Here is a 22,512-nt window from a genome sequence, read left to right as displayed (position 1 = left end):
AAGGGTATTTAATTAGGAAAAATGGATGTCATATTGTCTGTGTTTGCAGATGACATGATTGTATATTTAGAAAACCCCATCATCTCAGCCCAAAATCTCCTTAAGCTGATAAGCAACTTCAGCAAACTCTCAGGATACAAAATCCTGAGATGTGCAAAATCTCAGCATTCCTATACACCAATACTAGACAGCCAAATCATGAGTGAACTCCCATTCACAATTACTACAAAGAGTATAAAATACCTAGGAATCCAACTTAGAAAAGGATGTGAAGGACCTTTTCAAGGAGAACTACAAATCACTGCTCAAGGAAATAAAAGAGGACACAAACAAATGGAAGAACATTTCATGCTCATGGATAGGAAGAATCAATATCATGAAAAAGGCCATACTGCCCAAAGCAATTTATAAATTCAATGCTATCCCCATCAAGCTACCAATGACTTTCTTCACAGAACTGGAAAAAACTACTTTAAAGTTCATATGGAACCAAAAAAGAGCCTGCCTTGCCAAGACAATCCTAAGCCAAAAGAACAAAACTGGAGGCATCACGCTACCTGACTTCAAACTATACTACAAGGCTACAGTAACCAAAACAGCATGGTACTGGTACCAAAACAAATATATAGACCCATGGAACAGAACAGAGACCTCAGAAATAACACCGCACATCTACAACCATCTGATCTTTGACAGGCCTGACAAAAACGAGCAATAGGGAAAGAATTCCCTATTTAATAAATGGTACTGGGAAAACTAGCTAGCCATATGTAGAAAGCTGAAAGTGGATACCTTCCTTACACCTTACACAAAAATTTAAGATGGATTAAAGACTTAAATGTTAGACCTAAAACCATAAAAACCCTAGAAGAAAACCTAGGCAATACCATTCAATACATAGGCATGGGCGAAGACTTCATGTCTAAAACACCAAAAGCAATGGCAACAAAAGCCAAAATTGACAAATGGGATCTAATTAAACTAAAGAGCTTCTGCACAGCAAAAGAAACTATCATCAGAGTGAACAGGCAACCTACAGAATGGGAGAAAATTTTTGCAATGTACCCATCTGACAAAGGGCTAATATCCAGAATATACAAAGAACTTAAACAAATTTACAAGATAAAAACAAACAACCCCATCAAAAAGTGGGCAAAAGATATGAACAGACACTTCTCAAAAGAAGACACTTATGCAGCCAAAAGACACATGAAAAAATGCTCATCATCAGATAAATGCAAATCAAAACCACTGTGAGATACCATCTTACGCCAGTTAGAATGGCAATCATTAAAAAGTCAGGAAACAACAGATGCTGGAAAGGATGTGGAGAAATAGGAACGCTTTTACACTGTTGGTGGGAGTGTAAATTAGTTCAACCATTGTGGAAGACAGTGTGGCAATTCCTCAAGGATCTAGAACTAGAAATACCATTTGACCCAGCAATCCCATTACTGGATATGTACGCAAAGGATTATAAATCATACTATACAGACACATGCACATGCATGTTTATTGTGGCACTATTCACAATAGCAAAGACTTGGAACCAACCCAAATGTCTATCAATAATAGACTGGAAAAAGAAAATGTGGCACATATACACCATGGAATACTACGCCGCCATAAAAGAGGATGAGTTCATGTCCTTTGCAGGGACATGGTTGAAGCTGGAAACCATCATTCTCAGGAAACTATCACAAGGACAGAAAACCAAACACTGCATGTTCTCACTCATAAGTGGGAATTGAACAATGAGAATACATGGACACAGGGAGTGGAATATCACATACCGGGGCCTGTTGGGAGGTGGGGGGCTGGGGGAGGGATAGCATTGGGAGAAATACCTAATGTAAATGACGAGTTGATGGGTGCAGCAAACCAACATGGTGCATGTATTCCTATGTAACAAACCTGCACGTTGTGCTCATGTACTCTAGAACTTAAAGTATTTAAAAAAAAAGAGAGAGAGAGAGAAAAGAAAGAAACGCTGCAAGAGGCTGGGAGAACTGTAAGAGTATGAGAGTTTGAAATAGGTGCCAACATAAATGTCTAAGAGAATTCACTCAAATTATTCTTCCCAGATCTTTGCTACAATACAAGCCCCGCTATACCGACACGTAGTGAGGGGCCATGCCCCTCAGTTGTAGAATCACGCAGGCATCTTGGGAGAAAGGGAAAGTGTACCAGACAGAAAGCCAAAGGCCTGGTTTCCAGTCCTGGCCCCACCAGCTTCGCTTCTCTGGACATCTCACAGGATCTCCCTTGCCTGTATCAGAGGATTACTATGGGAAAAAAAATGAAATTATAGATGGGAAAGTATTTTATTAATTGTGAAGGACTACATGTATATCATTTGCCATTGCTTTTTGCCACAACCAAGTTTTCACTACATAATTTGTGCAACTGCTTGGATTTGAACCCAGAGACTGGAACATTGGTATAACTCGTGTCTAATACAGCAATTCACCATGGAGAAAATGAAAACACTAGGAAGAGAACCTTAAACTCATAGCTACTAATTCGTGGAGCATAGATTACCACGGACCTCTAGATTTATTTCTAAGAGTTCTCTGCTATGTGTATCATGTATCATGCATGCTCTATAGTCTATGCTGAATAAATGTATCCAATACATATTGTTAATTTCCTAATGCATTGACATATTGGTGAGATCAATAAAATATTTTATTTATTAAAAAATATTACTTAATTGGAGGTTTACATGTAAAAAAAGAGAAAGAAAAGGTTCTTTAAACATTTTAATATTCCTTACCACATAACACAGTAGAATCTTCTGTACATAAAAGGCACTCAAATTTTTTGAATAAATCAAAAAACTAATAAAGAAATAATTGTGTTCTGTTTATTTGAGCTTTTACTAATAGGAACAAAGCCATAGAAACAGATATATCAAATTAATAAAAGATGGGTCTAGTCAGTGGTACTTATTTTACTAACAGCAATAATAAAAACAAATTTTACATCCTGACCTCATTTATCCTCAACATAGCACTAGGAACGAATAAGTCAGAGGGAAAAGAGAGATCTCAAGAATTTTTAAATTCATAAAACACAAATTATAGCACTAAATTCTGTAACTTTTCAAAAAAGTAGAGTAATTATAAAACTACAAAATCAAAGTATAAATAATTAATACATTTTATCTTCAGATTTTGCTCATCTAAGGGCTAATCATAGCATACAGTTCCTAGCAACTAGGAAGACTCTTGACATTTTCAAATTGTTTCCCAAAATTGTTTGTTCAAAAGAATCACCCAGGGTGCCTCTCTGTGAGTGTGTGAGTGAATGTTCGTATTTTTTGCAGATCCCTACTCTTGAGATTCCAGCTAATCCAGCAGAGCTGGGCTGAGGGGTATGCTTTTTTTTTCTTTTTAGCAGGCACTCCAGGTGATTCTCAGGTCTTGGTGAACCCGGAAAACATGGATCTAATTAAGAGGAAATTCAATGATGCTTCCCAAAGTCCCACCACTAGTAGGTGGTAGACTTGGAATTAGAATCCAGGTACTGCACTCGCAATCTAGTACACTTCCCATTCTACCCTGCCTTGGTCTGAGTTGTCCCATGCCAAGATATTACAATCTTCATTTTCTTTGTGTAACCAATTGTAATTTCATTCCCTCAAAGCACCATTTATTTTTCCTACACTGTCAACATCATGTTATGTAAACCAGAGTCCAGGCTATATTTGTAAGAATGTAATAAAATATAATTTAAAAGAAAATAAAACACTTTGAGAATTAGGCTTTGTGAATAATAATTACAGATGTGAAGGTATTTGATTAATTGTGGAGGACTACATGTATATCATTTGCCATTATTCTGTTCTACCAATGGAAATGATAAACATGGTAATGTTTTTTTCAGACCTGTCAAGGACTCTGTAAACACTGGTGTGTGTACAGTCTGTGGATTTGAACATCAGCAAGGTATGCATGTTTGAACAGCTAAAGCTTTCCCATGTCAAAACCTACAACATTTGTTTTGGGGGGAAGTACATAGAAAATAAAATATCATTTCTAGGGAACACAAACCTTAAGGCAGCGAACAGGTCACAGCAAATCAATTAGAACCTCTGACTTCTCAACCTAGGGATTAGTAGGGGATCTTCAGGAATTAGAAAGGAGTTTAGAATGTTTGGAGCATATTGAAGATGTTCATCAGTGACTACAAAGAACTATGACTGCATAGCACAGAGGTCAATGATGAAAAGCAGGCTTTGCTTGAAGTAGGAGGCAGAAACAGAACATTTCATAACATGCGCCCATTCATCCTCTGTGAGTCTGAGGGAGTGCCCCACACAGGTAAGTGAGAAGAGACATTACCTGTCTTCTGCAGGCCTTGGGGGCAAACACTCAAGAGAGCTAGTTAACACATAAATGATAACTATAACCAGATTAACAAGAAATCCTAGCTGTCTCTCAGGTCAGCACTGCCACTTGCCCTCACCACCACAGGTTTCTTGCCCTAAATCTAGAGACAGACTGAAAGTTCACAAGATGAAGAGAGTGCAAAGAGAGCTTCTGGACCTCAAAAACTTCAGTGACACCATGAGAAAAGAATGTGGCTCTAAACTAATGGACTTACATAAGGAAGGCTGAGGCCTCCTCACACTGCTCCCACAGAAATCCTCTGAGAAGAGTCATTTATTACCTCTCCCCAGGGGCTGACTTAAATGACAGCTTGGGTTTTATGAAGTACAGAACATTTTATTCACTCTGAAAGACTATCTCATCTCCTCTTCAGTTATGCTACTTAAAAGAGCACTGTATTAGTCCGTTTTCACACTGCTATAAAGAAATGCCCAAGACTGGGTAACTTACAAAGGAAAGAGGTTTAATTGACTGACAGTTCCACACAGCTGGTGAGGCCTCAGGAAACTTAAAATCACGGCAGAAGGCAAAGTGGAAGCAAGGAACTTCTTCACATGGTGGCAGCAGCGAGAATAGAGAGCGAAGCAGGGAAGCCGCTTATAAAACCATCAGATATCGTGAGAACTCACTCACTATCACGAGAACGCCACTGGGGAAACCGCCTCCATGATCCAATTGCTTCCCACCAGGTCGCTTCCTCAACACCTGGGGATTACAATTCAAGATGGAATTTGGGTGGGGACACAGAGCCAAACCATATCAAGCACAAATGTACTTTTCACAACTTTCTCCTCAGTTTATTCATCTATGTCAACATTCAGATCAAGTGAGAGAGAGAAGCCAGGTGATTTAAAAATAATACACCGGAAGGAAGAGCCAGGTGATTTGAATTTAAGTCTTAATTCCATTAAACAAACAAAAAAAAATGCTCTGGAACTCATTTTACTTCCCCAAAATTGTGAAAGAAGATTGCCTAGAGTAGTGATAGCAATGTGTCATCCAGAGCAGAAAATAGCCCCTCCTACCCTCAACCACATTTACGTGTAAACTGAAGAGGCTTACTTCCCAGGTCCTCAGGATATTAATTGAAACTAGCAAGTTCTGCAACGTGAAACTTGTTTTGTTTTGTTTTGTTTTCAACAGGACTTCTCAGTCTTTAATGTGCTATCCACACTCTAACACTCTAAGAGGGTAGGTAGTGAATTTCATCAGAATAATTATAGTCAACATATTGTGTGTTATCTCTGGCATACCACATTGAATGCATTATTTCATTTAATTGGAGAACACTAGGAGGTAAATGCTCTCAACATCTCTGTTTTACAGAAGAAGAAAAGAAAGTTTCAAGCAGTTTACTTGTCACAAGTCACAAGGCCAATAAATAGTAGGGTGGGGTACAAAGCTATGCCTTTCTCATCACAGATCCTAGCTTTTAAAGACCAAGCTATACTGTTTATCTGAATGTACTAGAAATTGTTCAGTGTATTTTAGTTCAATTGTGTCAAGGAACCCACTCCAGGAAATACTGTTCTAGGCATATTCACCATAAGGCTGGATTCCCTACATCTATCTTCCAGAAATTAATTATAAAGCAGGTCCCTTTAAATAGATTCCTTTAATTACATCACCTGAATAATTGAATAATTTTATACCTACTTCTATAATATATTGCATTTGTAAACAAAAAATAAAATTCTAAGACCTCCAACCAACTGAATAGACCCCTCCTCTTAGCAAAGGGCATTTCAAAGTTAACCTGAAAAACTAGTTCAGGCCATGATGGGAAGTGAGGGTTGGACATGCCTTATTATACCCTCCTCCTTTTGGAATTTAGACATAGCTGACCAGCATTAACATTAAAAGAAAGATCTTAAGATCTTCAAGACAGACTTTTTGTAGCAATAAGACAACCAAATTCCAGCCTGACTCTAGTATAGCATCACATAACAAACAGCAGACCCTGAAAGAAATAAAAATATTTTATCCCAAAATATATTTCTTTGACATGTTTTGAAATGGCCCTGCAAAGCTGTCTCTTGTTGGGAAAAATCTACATTCTGCAGATAATCCCCATTCATTTCTAGGTCTTTCCCCTGATGCATGAGAGAATTCAGTAAGAGTCTGGCACCTTTTTAGATCTTAAAAGAGCTCTGAAGCCTACTACCTGGAGGCTTCATCTGCATAATAAAACCTTGGTCTCCACAACCCCTTATCTTAACCCAGACATTCCTTCCTACTGATTCCAGGTCCTTAGATGATAAGTCTTTTAATTAATTGCCAATCAGAAAATCTTTGAAAAATTTTCGGTGACCTGGAACCTACCCCCACCCTATCCTACTCTTTGAGCTGTCCCGCCTTTCCTGATCAAACCAATGTACACCTTATATGTACTGATTGAGGTTTATTATTTTGCCTATAGATGTCTAATTGGCCAAACACCCTTTGTTGAAAAAGACTGGACTTCCACCATTAAATTGCTTTAACATCTTTGTTAAACATTAAATGAGTGTACTTGTGTGAGACCGTTTCTGAACTTTCTCTTCTGTTCTATTAATGTATGTGTCTATCTCTTATCCAATACTACAGCTCATTATAACTTTTAAAACTCATAATAATTCAGTTTTGCAGAATAGTGAACCATTATAATGTTCCTATGCTGTAGGTAATCCTTCATCTTAAGTAAGAATGTTTAAACACCCCTTAGCTTTCCAACACAAATTATGCTCAATCTTATTTAAAGTCTACCATTACTAGACTAAAATGAATTTACCAACATTAAAGCCTTAGAAAAGTTTTTCCAAATGTTTCACACACATACACACACACATACACACAGAGCAAAATTCAGAAATCACTATCCTGATCTGTCTACTGAGTTTTGCATCCAGTTTCGGACATATCTCTGGTGGATATCTCCAGGTGGGAATGTCCCACAGTCCCAAAAGTCCCTCTGCATGTTAAAAACTGAGATTACATAACACCTTCTGATGAGTTTGCGTTTACTGAAAAGCTTGAATTTGATAAAAAATCTAGTTTAGGCCGGGCGCGGTGGCTCAAGCCTGTAATCCCAGCACTTCGGAAGGCCGAGACAGGCGGATCACGAGGTCAGGAGATTGAGACCATCCTGGCTAACACGGTGAAACCCCGTCTCTACTAAAAACTACAAAAAACTAGCCGGGCGAGGTGGTGGCGCCTGTAGTCCCAGCTACCCGGGAGGCTGAGGCAGGAGAATGGCGTGAACCCAGGAGGCGGAGCTTGCAGTGAGCTGAGATCCGGCCACAGCACTCCAACCTGGGTGACAGAGCGAGACTCCGTCTCAACAACAACAACAAAAAATCTAGTTTAAAGATCAATATGTTTTGATATTTGGTTTTTGACAGCTTTTTTAAACAAAAATAATTTTTCACAATTATATCTATATCAAATGAAATAAATGCATCATTGGCTGTATTTATAAAATCACGAAATTTACTTTTTAATTACATCCCTCAATTATTCACAAATTTTGTTCAATTAGACCAGCAAATTTCTATCTTTCTAGATTTTAAATAGTAAATGAAAACTAGCCAGAAGTTATTGCATTTTATGTTTTTAACAAGTAGATTTAAAAAGACAAAAACTCTGTATTTGGAAGATTTTTAAAAATAGCTTAGAAAGCCGTTTGTAAACGTTTCAAAAGTGCAGACACAAGAATTTTTAATAGGCATTGATTCAACAATAAAATCACATATCAATGCAAACATCTCCAACATCTATCTTCAAACTGCTCTCTTCCTACACAAATTTCTTATAATTAGTGGTCACTTTCTCACTTGTTAAAATGTCACCTATAACTTGGATAAAGTTTTGTTGTTTTAGTTATTTTTTGGATAGCATACTACTGACATCTATCTGTAATCACAAAAATAAAAAAATTTTTAAAAAGTCAAACATTTTTAAACACTTGTCCTTTTCTTTTTCTTCTTTTAAAGATGGCATCTCACTCTGTTGCCCAGGCTGGAGTGTAGTAGCACAATCATAGCTCACTGCAGCCTTGAACTCCTGGGCTCAAGACATCCTCCTGCCTCAGCCTTCCGAAAAGCCAAGACGACAGTCATATACCACCATGCCCAGCTAAGTTTTCAAGTTATTTGTAGAGATAGGGTCTCCTATGTTGCCTAGGCTGGTCACAAACTCTGGCCTCAAGCAGTCCTCCTGCTTGTGACATTTGACATTTTGTGACGTGACATTTGACTATTCTATTAAGTGTTTTGCTTCAAGATACTTTGTGGAAAGTATATAAGACAAATATTTTTATGATTACTCCCCATCCAATACAAAGTATTATAAAGAGACCAGTTAGTCTTGTTTTATAGAAATAACTACATCAGTGACGTTCCATAATGCTTGATGCAATTCCAGTTTCAACTTTGCCACACCGTCTTGCTGTGAAGGCTGTGGTGTTCTCTGTGATCTCACCAAGAATGCTTTTTGGTTGATGTTCTAGTAAATGCAGTGGATGTACCACTGCTGAATACACTTATACTATTTTTTTCATAGAACGTTTTTTGATATATAAAAAAGTCATTTCTGACTTCTGAGAACTTTCACTGAGAACATTTCTTTTCTGTTGCATTTTCTCCCTTACTCTCTCATAGAAAAGAATTATAGTTCTCAGAGTATTTCATTGTTGAGGTAATTATGATAGTGGCTAAGATTACTGGCACTGGAGACAGAGTACTCATGTTGACTCATTATTGGCTCCAATACTATTGGCAGTGTGGCCTTCAGGACATGACTTAACCTCTCTGTGTCTTGGTTTCTTCATCTGCAAAAATAAAATGGGAATAATAGTAATACTTATTAAAAAGAATAAGTAAAGTAATTCATGTAAAGTGCTTAGAATCTTGACTGACACATAGTGAATTCTCAGTGAATGTTGGCTATTACTTTCTAGGAAATAACCAAACGCTGTCATATATTAGAAACACCTTTACTCTCATTCAACAGTATAATTGCTTAGTAATTAATTCATCACAGTTTCATTGATTCTTTCTGTACAGTTTTCAGCAATATTTATTTACAGAGGAACACATTTTAATTTGTTCTCATGTGGTTTTTCACGTATTATTTTAGCAATATTTTACCACCACAGGAAGCAGGAAGAACAAGTGTTTCACCAATAATATCAGGCTTTTCCTCTTTTGCCGTAATATAAGAAACCTCAAGGGAGGCTTCTGACTTTTTTCATTAAGCTTAGTAAATAGAGTCTTCTTAACTGTCATAACTTTGAACACAACTGTAAAAATTATAAAAAATCATTTTCAGATTCTGGATACCCATTTTCAAATATCTTGCCTGTCCTGATGGCTTCATGTTACCATTAGCTAACATCTTCCCAGGTACACTTCACAATTTTTATGAGGTTCGTTGCTAATAATAACAATTGTGAATTCATTTTTCAGGCTATCTTCTTGTTAATTTCTCTTTTTAACTTCTTTTTGGTCAGATCTATGGAGATTTATATTGCTTTCAGCTCTTATGCAGCCAACAAAAAGCTCATCCTAGGAATAAGAGAGGTGTCAAGGCTGCCCTTTCCTCATTTATTCTCTTGGGTTTGCAATATTAGTGTTGTCTGCAATTGTTAGTTTCTTTGTAGGAAGGCATCTGAGCCACTTGTTGAATTTTGTAGGAGTTAGTTTTGATAAAACCAAATAAGAGGATCCATAAGTCGTCAGGTAAACTGCTGACTGAGTTCTGGAGCCCCATTGCCCTGTCAGGGAACCCCGTGTATGTGGATGAGTGATGTCTCCACTGTCAGCCCAAGCACCTAGCATCCAATAAACACTTGCTGACTTGATTTGAGTTAATTCATGGATGTAATTTATATAAAAGGAAATTTCATTAATTCAATCCTACTTTCAAATTGCTTTCAACATAGAGAACTAGATATATTAAGAAAGTTTTCCTAAACCAACTTGAAACAATTAATCTTTTTTGGTAGAAAGAACTAATAAAAGCATTACATCGATGGACTTTCAACAATTAATCTTGGGAGGTGTCATGTGCATTGTAAATCTGGCAGAATAAGAGTCTAGGGTCCTGAGCTATATTCTCATAGGACCTGAGAAGCTACTTCATCTGTCTGGATCTCAGCCTCTCATCCATAATAGGAAGAAGTTGGGCTAAATGATCTTGAAGGTTCGTTGTAATTTGACATTTATCAATTTAATTCACATTCTGTATGCACTATAGAATTCAATAACTTTCTTGTTTGTGGCACTTTGGCAAGGAGGCTTAAACTTGTGGTAAATTCCTACATAAATATTATTCATCTTAACCTCTACTTTCTATAAATTGTTTCCTTCTCTGTTTCTTGTAACTTCAAATATGAAATCAATAATGTATCATAGGCCAGGCATGGTGGCTCACACCTATAATCCCAGCACTTTGGGAGGCCAAAGTGGGTGAAACTCTTGGGCCCAGGAGTTCAAGACCAGCCTCGGCAACATGACGAAATCCTGTCTCTACTAAAAATACAGAAATTAGTTAGGTGTGCCGGTGTGCACCTGTAGTTCCAACTACTCAGGAAGTTTATCACCTGAGCTCAGGAAGTCAAGGCTGCAGTGTGCCTTGATTGTGCCATTGCCCTCCAGCCTGGGTGACAAGAGTGAGACTCTGTCTCAAAAAAGTAATAATAATAATTTTAAAATGTGTCATCATGAGTCCTACTAAATGTAGTAAAACAATAACTTAAAACGAATAACTTCCCCCTAAGTGATACTAAACACTCAATATTCTGCAGGAATTCTAAAAATTAATCTACTGATTAAATCTATAAAAATTTTATTGAAGGTATAAAATTTGGTGTAAGTCTCATTTATACTGAACACAATTATCTTCTCTCTTTTTAAATCAGCTTTAAATTTAGTTTCTGAAATTGCAAGGATAAACACATAAGTATTTGCCTATAGATACTATATCCTGAGTGTTCTGGACAAACATAAAAATGAGGTAAAATTAAGAAGTGTTGGCATATTGATATTTCCTGAGTCCAATTTCATTGTTCTCATTAATCCTATCCTGGTCATTAAGTTCTGGGCCCTACCTATATACATATATACCTATAGGTACAGCTATATAAATATACAGAAAAATATTTTATATAATTTTCTTGAAGACCTATATAACAAATAGCAAGATTAACTATCTAAAAAATAATTAGTGGGGAATTTGTGTCATATGTTAGGATAATAAAAAGGATAATTTTTTAAAAATCACAAAGAACCTGCTGGTTAAGACGGTTTTTAGGACTTAGCTCATCCCAGGAAACCAACTTTAGACTTCTCTGCATTGTTGAAAATTTGAAGAAGCAGGTATTAGAAAAATTATAGAAGGCAAAGATGTTTCTAATATGTCTCATTTATGGTTTTTGGTAGAGAGTAATAGCCAATATTTGCTGATAACTCACTATGTGTCAGCTAAGATTCTAAGCACTTTACATGAATTAATCCATTTAGTACTCATAGCAATCTAAGAGGTAGGTATTAACAGCTTGTATCAGCTCCAGAATTAGACCCTATCAATTTCAAAAACTGAGGCCTAACATGATATGCCAGACATAGGGCATTGACCAAAGATGAGAGAACTTCTTCATGCAAAGTATGGCAACAAGCAAATGTAACACTAGAACCATCTGCCCAAAACTGCTCCATTTTTGCCTGTGTGACAAGATTAACCCACTGTATAAAGAACCAACCAGAATTTACGCTGCTTAAAATGTATCCTTTGTTTCAAAAGGGCACTGCATCTCTTGGAAGTAATAAACCTGGTAACTTCATATGTGTCAACATAACTCAGGTTAAAGAGGATGTCATGCACTATGCACTTCTATTAGCTCCTGTCTCAGAAGACAACATGTCAGTATTGAAAGACAGTCACTTATCCTCTTGTAGGTGTCCATGATTAGATGCTTTTTAATGGATTGAAATCCTAGATGAACATTTTTCTTCAAATACCTCAGTTTTTCCCACTTACATGAAATCTTTGCCACGATTCATTAGAATAACGAGGAGAGATAAAAGTTCCAGTAGGTTTTTCAAATTTGTCTTCCAAAAAATAATAAGCCTTTTGATCCACTTAAAGCATTGAACATTCTATACAATGTTGCTTGAATCTAAAAGATATAGTGGGTAATTAACATTAATGACAATAACCTTTGCAATTTCCCTGCACACCAAGGAGAGGTTAATTTCCTGTGTGTTGAAAATCTTACAGCAAACAGAATAATTATGCGCTTCAGAGGAAGGGAGAAAAACACCAGACGACCCTTGGTAGCTTCAATCCTTTGGCATGTTTTTAAACCTCGTAAGGGAAGTACTGGGCTGGTAGTGCAGAGGATTGGTGTCAACCAGCATGTATTATGACAAAAAATGTTGAGTTTGACTAATCTGCCTTTGACCTGTTTATACAAGAATGGTGTATATGAAAAAGAAAGATCCTTTTTCAAGCTTTTAAAATTTTAACCAAAAAAGCGTTGGAATGAATAAAATAAAACACTGTTTCTCAACTGATACACGATGTGCTGAAGAACAAGGCAGCTGCCATGATGCTGTTGCGACTATCTGTATCCTAGCAACCACCTACCCACAGAAAGAATAACTTCATGGATGTAATTCCCTTACTACACACAAAGCTGGTCCATAGAACCCTGGAAAGCTAATCTGAATGGAGGAAGGAGGCAGTGCTTTTCTCCAAAAGGACTCTTACATCACTGGGAAGAAGCTTTGCAAATAAATCAGTGCCTACCATGAATCACCGTCACAGCAGTTGGCTGGCTCTCAAATACCTTCACACACACACACAAATTCCAGTGTACTGAATGTCCTGGGAAATACTTGGGAAACCCAGACACTGAGAGGCATTAGTATTTTTGGCCAACTTGGGAGAATCAGAAAATCAAGTCAGAATGAAAAAAAAAAAAAAAAACAGATGCTCACACCAATTCAGATTCCAGACTTAGCAAGGAGGTCAACAGGTGATGAGAGTAGAAGTTTCTACCTTGTATTTGGCTAAAAAAACTGAAGTTTCTATACACTTGCTAATTCCCAGAATTGAGAAGAAAGCTCTGGAAGATACTGTTAAGAAATAGAACATCTCCTAAAGAAACACATATTGACAAGCATTATTCCACAATTGCCTTTGGAAGTTATTAACTTTGGCCATATAAAACAAAAGAGTAAAGCATTTTCAGAGATAGTAAGATCTTCCAAGAAGTGTAAAGATCCCTTCTGTTCAGTGTAATTTTTTCTTCTTCTACACCTGGCAATAATAGTATTCATCCTTCCAGACCTGACTCTCAGTCATCTTGTCTTGAGCCCCAGCAAACAGGACAGCTGGAAAGGGCCTGGGATGGCCTTGTGCACAGCCACCTCAGTGGTAATAAAGAATCTCTACAAAGTGAATCTATGTTCTTAGTTCACCTAATATCTAGGCAATACTTCCTTCATGGTGAAAAATATTAGCATTCTGGAGGAAAGTACTGGCTTATAGGCAAGAAGTAAATAGACAGTGGGGACAATTACATTCCAATGGTCAGGATCTCTGTTGTTGCTGTTGTTGTTTCTGGTTCTTTCTTAAAGTTAATTCTAATTCTAACATGAGAACCTATAACACAACAAGACTAACATTTTGTTTACTAGCTCTAGGATGGCCCAAATTTGGAGTAATAATTAAACTAAGCACTAAACTGCTTCCTGGAATTTAAAATTTCTTGAAAAAGATTTAGGAATCCTTTAAAAGAACACGATTTCTTTCTTTAAAACTGACCTAGACCTTTCTGAGAGATTCCAGGGCCTGCCTCTCTCATCCTCACCCCATCAAGTACTCTCCTCTGTTCTCCTCGACCTCTGGCCACAACAATCAGAGAAAGTGATTTCTTTCTTAAAAACTGACCATTTTGAAAATGCGCTCCAATGTAGTCATTTCCAGCTATTGAGGATAGTTATTGAGTCTTTAATTGTTTTGTTCACAATAAGTTAATAAGTTTATAAAAACTACTTCTGTACAATAATTGCTAAAATAGCTTAGATCAGGCAACTTACATTGGAAAGTTGCTAGGTTCTCCTAGTTTCCTCTATTGTAATCAAAGTGAGGAAAAGTTTAAGGACCTCGAACAGATTTTAGAAGACTTATTTTCCAGGTAAGAAATCTTTGTTACCTTTCATCTGAGGTTCAATGTTTGACTTTTTAACTCTGTACGGATTAAAAAACAACTTATAAATTGATCTATATGAATTTGTTAAATGAAACCTACACATCAATGGTAAAAATAAAAGACATGCTACTGATTCACAAGCCAAACTATTTGACGCTCCCAATAGCAGACCACTGACTGACTAGGGAATATTCTGAGCATACTTCTCTATTCACAGATATGTATACTTTACACTTGGCCTGACCAGTCAATAACTACTAAATAAGGACACATTTCTTTTTTATAATCAATTTTTTTGGACCATGCCACCACAAGCAAAGTGCTGGAAATTAGCCTCCTTTAAAATCCTCCCACCCTAGACCTTTCTGAGAGATTCTGGGGCCTGCCTCTCTTATCCTCACCCCATCGAGAGCTCTCCTCTGATCTCCTTGATCTCTGGCCACACCAATGTGAGGCCACAGTGCTCCTGGAAGTAGGTCTCCCCACCTGTCACTCATGTACCATTTCACCTGAGCACAAGTGAGATCAATCTCTAACTTTTAACCAAGTCCTCTTTAAGGATTGTGGATAATGGAGGAGGACAACCTATAGTATAACTCACAATCGCTGGCCATGACCAGACTTGTTAAAGTCTCTTTTCAAGTCAGTGCCCTGCCTTACTTACGACTTGTGTCCACCAAGCCAAAGTAAGGGCGCTCCCCAGACCCGAAGTGCTGTAGTCCCTTCCCAGGCTCAGAATACAGGACACAGAGAGATACAGACAGAGGGAGACACGAAAGAGAGAGAGAGAGAGGCAGAGAGAGAGAGAGAGAGAAGCATGCATTCCTAATACCTGGGACTGCCTACGAGAACTTTCACTTCTGTCTCAAAATTAACATTTCCCATTGTAGAGGGAAAAGGAAAATGATTACTTTGAAACCAGGAGCCAGAAATTCTCAAATGAGTACACAACTGTTTTTGTTTAGCAAAACACATCGGTGCACTATGTAATAGTTTTTTAAAGTTACTTTCTTTTAAAAAGGCAGGTCTAGGATATGATCAGAAAAGCAAATTTGGAGGAAGAAGAAATCTAAAATGTTCTGCAGAAGGATGTGGATGGTCTGAAGTAGATTAGGGAGGCCCAGGAAAGGGGCCAAGGGGCAGGTCGGTATCACTGAGGGAGAAAGAGGATTTGGCTCATGTGGTAGAATACTAAGGCCCAGGAAAAAGAGATGCCTGGCAAGTCCCTTCCACAGACGACATTGTGTCACTTTTAGGAACAGGAATGAAAAATGTTTTGCTTTGTTGTTGGAAGTGCTGGGATGTAAGCAGCCCCTGCCCCTGCCCCTGCCCCAACCCCCGCAACAGCTAACCTTCAGGTAAAGTCTGTCCCCTCACAGCTCATAACAATTTTGTTTCCTCATTCTTTCAAGAAGTAAGTGAGACAGGGTGGTGGCTGGTGGGAGGTGGTGAAGGATGGGAAAGGGACAGTACATGACGGCAGCGAGACATACAGTAGATGAATCATTCAGTAGGAGGCCCAGAAGGGACACATAGCCTTGCCTTCCTCATCACAGTCCCCACCTCCAGCATCTTCCAAGACAGAAGAGAGAGACACTAGGTTTCCCGGAACATATGATGGAGGTGCAGGCCACTTTTATTTAAATAGATGCTGAGCCCAGCAAGCCACAGGACTTGGCATTTCTCAGACTCCAGGCCCCGCTCAGGAACATCATCTAGCCTTCTGCTCCTTCTGGAAGAATCTCAGCACAACCACATGCATTTCTGCTTCTACCATTACACACTCTGAGAAAAGTGATTTGCTATGAATAACCCACCTTTACTTGAAATTAAAAAAAAAAAAAAACACCTAGCAATCAAGAGAAAGGAACAGAGTTTATAGTGAAGAAAAGGTAAATGTTTATTCTACTATTTCACTTCTTTTCTAAAACTGGCTTCCAAGGAGGGTGTATATCACATAGAGGCTATGTAAGATGGTTTGCTAGTGTGTGGAAAGAAAATATTAGATATATTATTTGTTGTGTAATGTTCATTATATACACATGTTCATGTGTACAGTGTACATATTACATATATGTAATTGATAAATAAATGTGTTTATTAGAAGCATATGCTTACATTTTAATTATTTTACTGATGGAACAGAGTCTGGAGACTACTGATTTAATAAACCAACTGAGGCCAGGAGTAGTGGCTCATGCCTGCAATCCCAGCACTTTGGGAGGCCAAGGCGGGTGGATCACTTGAGGTCAGGAGTTCGAGACCAGCCTGGCCAACATGATGAAACCCGTCTCTACTAAAATTACAAAAATTAGCGGGGGTGGTGTAATCCCAACTACTCAGGAGGCTGAGGCAGAAGAATTGCTTCAACCTCGGAGGCAGAGGTTGCAGTGAGCCAAGATCATGCCACTGTACTCCAGCCTGGGCGACAGAGCAAAACCCATCTCAAAAAATAAAAATAAAAATAAAAAACCAACTGATCACATGGGATCAATAGAAGCCCAAACCTCATCATCACACAATATTCCCTTGTAACAAACCTCCACATGTACCCCTGAATCTAAAGTAAAAATTGAAATAAAAAAAGACAAAAAACTAAAAGCTAAAAAACCTCCAACCAGTCATACTACATACAACTAATCCATTGAAATGGATTTTCATAAAGGCAGATTTGTAAGTTATAAAGTAAAGTTTTTAATTTACTTGAGCCAAATTATTAGTCTGTTTACTTTTGATGGAAATAATCAATTACTTGCTCTACCCTGAACACAAGCAACTTCTAAATTGAATGTCAAATATTTGGACAAGCTCAAGTTAGCCCCAAAATGTAAATTCACTGAGAAAACTAATTTACCATTTTTATATGCTTTTAATAACTTTAAAAATTTTCAAGGGAAGGGTTCCACACATGGGCAAAAATGTGCAGAAAATTGAAATAATCACTGTCACTTTCAAGTGGCTTGTTTTTGCTGCTGTTAAAATAAGATTGTTGCCAGTAAGAAACCTAACAAACAGACTTAATTTGCAATGAAATTTTTTATCAGTTGGTATAAGAAAAAGACAAACACCAGAGCCACAGTTCCACAAAGTTACTTACTCAAATCAAGTTGATATGTTTTTGTATTTTGAATAAACATTTCTTCTGATTACAAAAATATGAGTTATGTATTTTGAAATTATTTTGACTATAATTTTTAATGTTGTAGAACTATTATTGGATTTTTTAATATGGCATTTTGTCACGTATAAAAAATGTTCAATGATTATAGATGAAACCAAGCCACATTTAGAAAATACTATTACATTCATAAAAATAATTTTTAAAACAACAAAAACATTAATAGAATCTCGGGCTTATCGAGTGTTTATTATATGCCAAGATCTGTTTTGTGCACTTTACACATATTAACTCAGTGGTTCTAACCCAGGCTGTTGGTTAGAATCACCAAGAGAACATTTAAAAAAAGAAAAAAATTGAGGCCTAGATTCCACTCCCAGAAGAGACTCTGATCCAGACTGCCCGGGGTGGCCACCCAGACATTCATGATTCTAATGTGCAGCCAGCATTGAAAATGACTACATTAATGCAATAGTGACAAGAGTCCTCGGAAGAGGGTACAATTATCTTCATTTTAAGGTAAGGAAAATGAGACACAGTTCACAAGCAGCAGAAATGGGATTTGAACCCAGGCAAGCAATCTGTCTCCAAAATTTATGCTCTTTACCTCTAAGCTCTACTACCTCTCCATGACCAAACACCACTGAATATTTGGAGGATAGTTTCACTGCCGTTAGAAAACAAACAAACAAACAAAAAAATTCACATAACCCTGGCTGAAAAAACAAACAAGCTCCTGGTCTCAGAATTACTCTGGTTTGCACATGACTGGGACACTGACCAAGCCTTAGCTGGTACTGAAATCAGTAATTTCACTGTTTACTACTAAAAGTGATCTACCCAGTTGGCTAACTTAGTGCCACCCCAGGATCCCTCCTGCAGCTGGGCGGCTGTACTTCTTCCTTACCCTTTATTTACCAAAAAAGTTCATATAAGTGATGCAGGTACGGATGCCAAACAGGAACAGTTTCTTTTTCAACTGTTATTTGTCCTCCAGGGTAAATGGCCTTGAAAGTTCAGAAGCCACTTGCCAGCAGTTTTCTTTCCTGCTCTCCTCACCTGCTGCAGTTCAAGTAGAAGCTAACAGAAGACTCAGTTAATTTGTTAAAAAGGGGGGGGGGGGGAATAGAAAGAAACCTAACTGTGTTGTTGTCACTTGGTTTATCTGACTAGCAGTCACATGAGTAACAATCTTACCTGAGTTTACCTGAATACTGTTAGACCATAAAGCATTCTTCCTGCTGGGTCAGGTGGCTGCAGAGGTGATCTATCTCCATGCCAAGGGAAAGAAATAAGGCAAGTAGAATTTAAATGAGGGAAAAATAGATGATGGCACCATATCTATTTAGAGAGGGGAAAGAAATACTATCCTGTGAAATGCACACAGTGACAGAGGGTGACCCAGGCAGTTATCAGCTAACATGAGACCAGGAGCGTAAAGTACAGGATTTAAACCAGTGACTTGCAAGAAATGGGGAAGCAGAGAGTCAGGGAGTCCCAAAGTGCCATCCACACATTCCACACTCCATGGATCTGTGCCACGTCACTGCACTATTCAGACATGGCATCTCATCGTATGACTTGATCAAAGAGATCTAGCCAAGACGTGGAGCCCAAGAGGACATTTATTGAGCACACTTGGCTAAGCACCTTGCTTTGGTACATGCTTGATTATCTCATGTGATTCCCCACAGAAAGTCCTAAAAGCAGTGGGCGAGGGTATTATTTCTCAGAGATATTCTAAGGTAACTCAGTTATTAAGTTAGTGGCATGGATATGAAATGAGGCTTGTTTGTTTCTAAAATCTGTGGTTCCTTCCACTCTGTGACACACTCTCCTCAACTCATTCTTTCTATCCTGGGTTTCATGTTTATTGGGTACAACCCACCTCAATGACGGCACTTCTGAGCCACCAGAGGTGGCAAGGAAAACAAGGCATAGACTTGCTTGCCAGCAGAAATCAGACTATTCTGAGATCCTAGAGCCATCCATAAAAGCTGATTTTTGTAATTTCTTGGGTTCTGCTTCAGCAACCTGGGTTCTTTCCTAGCTTCTGGCTGCCTGAGAGATTGGCCCAACCATCACCCCTCACATCCCATGCAAATAACAGTGCCCAACTCTAGATATTTGCCAGCTACTCCACAGAAAATTCTCCCACCCCAAAGAGAGTCCAGTCCATTTGACATAACTGTATACAAAAGTTTTACTTCTGCCTCCAACAGCTGAGTCTAAGGTTCATGGGGACATTTTTGTCATGTGTCACCCTCTTTTTGTTGCTGTTCTCTAAGACTATGTCATTAACAGATCAGAGAAAGATCCTCATTCATACACGAGAATTTGCTGAGTATACACTATGGAAGCAGAAATGTCCTAGGTGCTGGGAACATAGAGATCACTGGGATTAAGTATTTCTTTCAAATACCCTAGAATTCTGCTTATCTGTTACAAGGAGTGCTGCCTGAGTACAGAGTCCAGAGATTCTAAGCAAAAGCACCTGATTTCCTCACTGGGAACTTCCTTAATGGGAGAGCCAGGACAGCAGCCTAGCTTTGGCAGTTTGGCTCTGTTTTGCTCTCTTTATTCAAACTATTGCCTATTGCATACTGTCTTCCAGAGGCGTCTCTTCTAGAAACTGTACTGTGTTTTCCCCGTCGATCTACCTCTTTTTAAAAGCCAGACCCAATCTCAAAAGGGCAAGCTGATAAAAGTGGAATGTCGGGGCAGCTCATACCCTCTCATCGATGGAGGCAGCTGCCTTGTCTGAGCAGCAGGTTGGAGATCCATCCAAGGATTAAATAAATGAATTAACAGTTAGAGGGAGAATTTTTTCAGGCAATATCCTTTGGCAGGATTGTAATTCACATTCAGTCAAGCTCCCATTTCCCCTTGGTGAAAAATCCATTTAATATGAGAGGACAGCGTGGCTTATTTACCCATTGTCATATTTGGCAGTTCTCAAAGTTGCACTGCACCTGTTACGAAAACTCCGGAGTCGTGTCAGAGCTTCAGAAACAGTGAGAGTGGGGAGAAAGTGAAGGAGGTTGAAATTGAAACTTAGGTTAATTTTCACAATTACCTTTGTTCACAGTTCCCTTCCCATTTTTCACTAATTTTTAGCAACTTCTGAATTCTTACACTGTTATCAGAAGGAAGAATTTTTTTTCTTTGTGGCTTAAGAGTTCCAAACAGACAAACAGAAAATCAACCATCTGTTTCCCTAATTTCCAACATAAAGCCAATCAGCTAGGTGTTAATTACTCCTCTTGTCAGAATAAAAGCTGAAGCTTCCATGAAATGTTCTGCTAGTTTAAAATGAGGCATATTCACTTACACATAGAAGTACAGTTTGAGAGTTATGAATTTTGATATTTGGTAGCAGAGTAGCTCTAATGGCCAGTAAGAAAATAAACATGCATCAGAAAACAAAAATGAAGCAACTATATACACCCAAAGACAAACTTTTTAAAATGCTCAAGTACACCAGATTGAACCAACAGGGATGTAGGGGCAGTTTCCCAGAGACCTGGAGCTCCTTTTCATTTCAGTACTTACCCACACGAGTAGAATTCCCATGTCCTGCGGGAGTACCTTCAGGACAGCTCCAGTGCTGCGGTGCTGAGAGACTAACAAAACTAAATTTTAAAACTACTGGCAACAGAATGATAAGAGTAAGCAGCATAATCCTGATGGGTCTGAACTTTCAAAAGAAAACAGCTTGACTTTGCTGGAGCATGGCCCGGGCAAGGTGTGTATGTCTGACTCCAGATGCAGCTCCCTGAGTGGGGCCTCAGCCCTGGGGCATCTTTTACTCTCCCGTTGTGCTATTGCCCTCCAAGCTCTTTCTTCAACTGACAGACTTTCCAAATGCAGCCTGCCACGGGAAGCCACAGGAAAGATTTCTTTATCTATGTTTCTTTGGAAGCCAGTAAGAAATACCTGACACTCTTATGACAAAATTCACAGAGTTTAACAGCCCTGCTCTGGCTGACTTCACTGTGACAGACAGAGCAAGGCAAAGGCTTAGAGAGGAAAAAGAAAGAAAGAACTGATGGAAAGTTCCAGCCACAACCCTTGGATGGGGCTGAAAGAAGAAATATGGAGATACGATTCCTCTCCCAACACGGTTTCTCTTTTTGAAAAGTGGGATGACTCAGCTTTGCTTTTTAAAGCTCTTCAGGCTCCACCTCCTTTCCTTTAGTGACACTTGAGTGAGCCTCTGTTTGCAAATGAGAATGTGGGCAATTTCTCCACACAGGAAAGCAGGGATGGCTGCCAAAGAGGAGATAACTTGCTACTCACCATAAATATCCTGGGCAGAACTGGGAGAGAGGAGTTAGGGGACTGTTGAGGCACTCATGGTGAATGGCGGGAACTGCTAAATATTGGTTATGTTTTCATGTCTTGAAAGATGGAGACAAAATTAAACCATGCAGTATAAATCAATGATGAGCAGCACTGCTGATAGTTTGGACTGATAATAATTGATCCTTCACCTGAGCAATAGTAAAGATAGTTCACCTTCAGCCCATTATTTGAACAAAATGTCAATAGTAGTGCACATTCCAGGAGCTTAATCTTTTTTTTTTCCTCTTTCTCCTGTATACTTTATAGCGGAATTTGAAAGATTATTCTTTCCAAATCAAAGGGAAATCCCTGAAGCCAAATGAAGAGATACAGTATGCACAGACACCTTTTCTTTCAGCATGAGCATGATAAAACATCACGAGAGGCCAAGAGTGCAGGGAAAGGAGTGGATTGTTATTACAGGGCCGTTGGAAAAAAATAAGCTAACAGTGCAAAAGCTG

General features: G+C 38.4%; 1 protein-coding gene across 1 annotated transcript in view; it reads right to left on the bottom strand.

Moving 5' to 3' along the window:
• EGF (epidermal growth factor) overlaps nt 1–21,837 on the bottom strand; it is a 105,801-nt gene extending 83,964 nt beyond the window's left edge. The window contains exon 1 of the mRNA XM_023220062.2: nt 21,260–21,837. Coding sequence (XP_023075830.2) covers nt 21,260–21,386 — 127 coding nt within the window. The 5' untranslated portion in view covers nt 21,387–21,837. The remainder of the gene's footprint in view (nt 1–21,259) is intronic.
• Nucleotides 21,838–22,512: the final 675 nt, after the last annotated feature.

This window comes from Piliocolobus tephrosceles, chromosome 3 (genome assembly GCF_002776525.5).
Source record: "Piliocolobus tephrosceles isolate RC106 chromosome 3, ASM277652v3, whole genome shotgun sequence".
Lineage (NCBI taxonomy): Eukaryota > Metazoa > Chordata > Mammalia > Primates > Cercopithecidae > Piliocolobus > Piliocolobus tephrosceles.
Note: the sequence above shows the minus strand (reverse complement) of the source record. Positions and strands in the feature narration are given on the sequence as shown.